At 46.9% G+C, this 4,678-nt stretch overlaps 1 protein-coding gene across 1 annotated transcript in view; it reads left to right on the forward strand.

The window, feature by feature from the left end:
- The first annotated feature begins 578 nt into the window (after positions 1–578).
- numbl (NUMB like endocytic adaptor protein) overlaps positions 579–4,678 on the forward strand; it is a 15,842-nt gene continuing 11,742 nt past the window's right edge. The window contains 1 exon segment of the mRNA XM_029446431.1: positions 579–626. Within this exon segment, the coding sequence (XP_029302291.1) occupies positions 579–626 (48 nt within the window).

Genomic DNA, 4,678 nt, shown 5'->3' on the forward strand with positions numbered 1-4,678 from the left:
TCTGCGTGGAACCCGTCTCTGGGTTTGAGAACGCGTCAGCTTGTTTGAAGGTGTCTAGTTGCACAGAGCTTGTGTTCGGGGCGTGGTGCGGCGTTTTACAAAACACTGTCTCAACACCGTTATGGAGCAATCACAGAGACAAACTCTCCTCCTACTGACAGATGGTTGTGTGTGTGTGTGTGTGTGTGTGTGTGTGTGTGTATATTTCTGCCTACATTTGGGTGAGGATTCTGGTTTGTTTGGGGGGGGGGGGATGGGAAGTGGAGTTTGGGGAGGAAGAGGAGGTAGAGAAGTGTGGGGAGAGGTCAGCGGAGGCACAGCTGGTGAGACCCCCACTCCAACCAGCTGCTGCCTCAAAAGAGCCCGTCAGCAGCCTGCCTGCCTGCCGGCCCCTCCGCGTCTCTCTCTGTCCGCTCTTCCCCCCCAAGACTCTCGTCCCCCTGCAGACTCAGCCCAGCTGTTCCAAGCTGTCTCCTCTCCTCCCTTGCCACATTGCACCCTGACCCCTTGGAGAAAGGATCCTCCTGCATTTACAAACAAGTGTGCATGCTCCTAAGTGTGCACACATAAGCGCTCCCATGAGTGGTGCATCTGGAAGCCCCCTGTTGGACCTGCAGAAGCCTGAGGTAGGGGGGGTAAATCCACCAGCTGGGTTTGGCCCTTCACATGCCACTTAAAGAGCCGTGCTGATGGTTTTCAGCTTCTTGACTACAAGCTGTGCGTCACCGTCCCCCAGTTTCTCCAATCCATTCGTTTCCTTCGAGCATGTTTTGTTATGAAGAACTTGCGACGACTTGTCTTGAGGTTGGAATCTATTCATCAGCCAAACATCATCGCTGCCGACAGGGACGTGGTTGTGATGAAAATTAGCGGTGAATTAATGACTTTTATCGACATGCAGCAAAGATCTGTCCAGACATGAGACATGTGGACCTGCAGTGCGAGGGAACATATCCGTATGTTGATCATAACCCGTCCAATAGTGGGCTCAAAACTCAAAACCTCAAAACCTTAACTCCTCTGGGGACCCTGAATGCCTCTTCAAAATGTCAGCAGTCCATCTGATGTTTGTAGTTCACAGACCGTCCTCCCTCGAGCTCGAGGAGGCAGCACGGCTACACGAGTGTTCAATCCTGTTGAGAGCAGATAAGATAACCCTCAGTTCATCCCCAGCGCGGAAACAATGTTACTGCAGCACGAGGACAAAAATACATACAGATAAGTATAAAAAGTAACAGAAATAATATGAATAAATACACTAAATAAAGAATGTAATGAAGCTAGAAGCTGTTGTGGACACATGGTGACAGACTCGTGATGGATCATGGTGAATGCAACATACAGCACGACCAAAGTGAGCAAGTGACTAATAATATGCTCCATTAATAATAAATGATTAGCCGCACCACATGCACGCAGCCTGAAGGGAACACTGATGCTGAATCTTCCTTTGTTCATCCCTCACACGGCCTACATATTGATTTATGTCTGTGTTGCCCCCCCATTAAAAGACTTCAACCCCTACAAGTTCAAATTTGAACTCGGGCCACCCAGGCTGCACCTCGTCATCCCCGGTTGCAGCGGGTGCTGGGGTGCCACACCCTCTCTCTCTCCCTCTCCCCCAGCGCTATTGTTCCCTCGATGACAAGGCCCACGTGCCCCCCTATTCAGCATCCTGGTGGGGGGTAGGCGGGCTCTTTGTCTGGCTGCCATTGTCCCAGACACACGCTTCCATTTGACGGACACACGTGCTGTCAAAAGAGAAAGGGAGCGGCGCAGGAGGAGGAGGAGGGCCCACCGCTGCCCATTATTCTCGGCGGTGGTGGCGGTGAAAAGACGAGACGCGCTGGCCATCTGTGGTGCGTGCTCAGTAATCTGTAGTGACTGCACACACACACACAAACATGCACACACTTCTCAAAGAATCCCTTTTTTCTTTTGTCTCGCCCTTTTTTTTTGTTTTGTTCCCGGGGCATGGTGTCTATTGAGGCTGGCTTTGTCTCGCCCTAAAGTGGGGTGTGTAAGAAGAGAAAGAGTGAGTGTGTGTCAAAGAGGCCGATATGGTCGGAGCGAAGCGAGTGTCCTGGAGAGAAAGTGACTGCAAGAATGTCTTATATCCCCGCATCTCCTCCGTACGTCAAAGTGACTATTGTTGAGCCGGTTTTCTAGCAACAGGCCTAAACACCAGTCCTCTTGTCTCCCCTCTCTCTCTGCCTCTTTCTCTCTCTGGCCGGGGATGACCCCGTCTGCCTGAGGGTCTTCACCTCTGCAGTGTTTACTCTGCTGCCTCACAATCCCCCTCCACTTCCTCCTTTTCCTTCTGGAGGTTAACCGATGTTCTCAGAACTCTAACATGGGCGCGTCTGGAAGTCACTGTGGGATGTTTTCACCGAACTGAAATGTGAGAAAACTGACTTGTTGCCCAGCGGATGTCTTCTTCTCTTCTTCTCTTCTTCTCCTCTTCTTCTCTTCTTCTCTTCTTCTCCTCTTCTTCTCATCTTCTCTTCTTCTCCTCTTCTTCTCATCTTCTCTTCTTCTCCTCTTTCTTCCCTCCACCCATAATTCCTACATTCACTCACTTCCTCACTTTTCCATTGTGTGTCCCCTCCCGTCATTCTTTCTCCAGTCCGGCCTTCCTTTCCTTCGAGTAGTGTTTCCTTCACTACTCCTTATTTGTTCCCATGACGGCATGTTTTCCTCTCTGGTTTCCTCTTTTCTGCGTCTTTTTCTCTCGTCCAATCCTTACGTCAGTAAAATGGAAATACTCCAGGGCAGAGCAGCAGAAGAATCCTTCTGAAACAGTCATATATATAATATATTATAATATATATATATTATATATATATATAATATTATAATATATTATCTATGTATATAATATATTATAATATATTATATTTTTAAAGAATATTTAAATAAACATAATGTTAAACATAACCTCGATTATTAAATCAATGATTCAATAAATCAATCAAAATCAATCAAAACAAAGAAAATGAAGCGTTCGAAGCAAAACAAGAACACAAATGTAATCCAGAGCATCAGTCCCAGTATGTCTCTGCAAAGCATCAGTCCCAGTATGTCTCTGCTGGTATAGCTTCTTCTTCTGTCTTTAACCATCACACGTGCGCTGCAGCGCCACACGGAGCGTGTGTGCCTGGATTTCTACACCCCATTTCTCGGCCTGTGTTTCTGCATGAGCAGCGATGGCTTTTAGAGCCGGTCGATGACACACGACCACCCTGTGAAGGTCGTTCAGTCTCGCCTCTCCACAGCAGCCCAAACTCCCAAACCGCTGTGAAGCCACCGGGACTGTTCACCCCCACAATGATGACACGCACTGCTTGTAATTTTCTTCTTGTGTCTTTGTGTCGTTACCGTAAACGCCTGAAGCCAGTTTCTGTCACCAGATGTTACTAAACTGTTGTAAATGTTGCTTCCTTGTGGCGCAGAAAAATGCTGCAACATTTGCAAATTAGAGGGCAGACAGATGGTTAACGTGACACAGGCAGACAGATAGATTGACAGACAGATGAATAAACAAATAGATAATAGATGCATATATGCAGAGCAAGCGTTTTACCATCTGCAGTGTGCAGGAGGTGGCTTACACACTGTTCAAGTTCAGAATCAAAAGCAACATTTAAACGAAATATAGATATGAAACAACTTTAAATTAATTAAAAAAGATATCTGAAGCAAGCAATTATCCATTTAGCTGTAAATACGGATCATTATATCAACATTTAGGCAACTTCCAAGTGTTTCCTGTTTAGGAATTCACAGACAAACTGGCAGTGAGACAGACAGTGATGATGTTAAAAGCTTTAAAAGCTTTATTGATCGTACAGTTCTGGCCTTGTATCTATTTGCTTTACATGCATAAACATGCATTATGCATAGATACTTTGAATTAACTCCACATGCAGGGTTCCCAGTGAGACAGCATGTGTTGTGCATTCACACGTTCATGTGGAGAACCCCCCTCCTCCCTCTCCCCTGCTGGCAGGAGGTCAGAGGGGAGAGGTCAGCAGAAAGTGACCTGGATATTGACACGCACAGAAATACACAACCTGAAAATAGGCAGCTCCTTTCATTGACAGTGTTATACTCCTAGCATCCAGCAGGGGCGCTGTGACACAGGTCTCCTGTTTCTTCCTGCACCATCAGTGTCTGTGATCGTACAGGAACATCAGCCCACACGTCACAGTGAGATACTTCCTCTGTATACTGGGACTCAACTGTGAGTACAATACAGGAAGATGGCAGGTCAGGGAATACTCTTATGTCCTAACAAACTCCTTCTTCAGCTCATAAACAACAAAGCAGCTGAATGCATGTTCATGTCCCTCGTACAGGAACTTTATTTACACGTGTTGGACAACAGTGAAGCAAGATATTAAGTATTACAACAAGAAGTATCCACTCTCTTTGAAAAGCATGCGTAATACTTCCAGTGGAGCTGAAGGCCTCATGGAGCAGCCACCTCGCTCTCGGTAGATACGCAGTCTCTCCTCTCTCTCTCTCTCTCTCTCTCTCTCTCTCTCTCTCTCTCTCTCTCTCACTCTCTCTCTCTCTCTCACTCTCACTCTCTCTCTCTCTCTCTCTCTCTCTCTCTCTCTCTGTCTCTGTCTCTCTCTCACTCTCTCTCTCTCTCTCTCTCTTCTCTCTCTCTCTC

The sequence above is a fragment of the Cottoperca gobio genome, chromosome 13 (genome assembly GCF_900634415.1).
Source record: "Cottoperca gobio chromosome 13, fCotGob3.1, whole genome shotgun sequence".
NCBI lineage: Eukaryota > Metazoa > Chordata > Actinopteri > Perciformes > Bovichtidae > Cottoperca > Cottoperca gobio.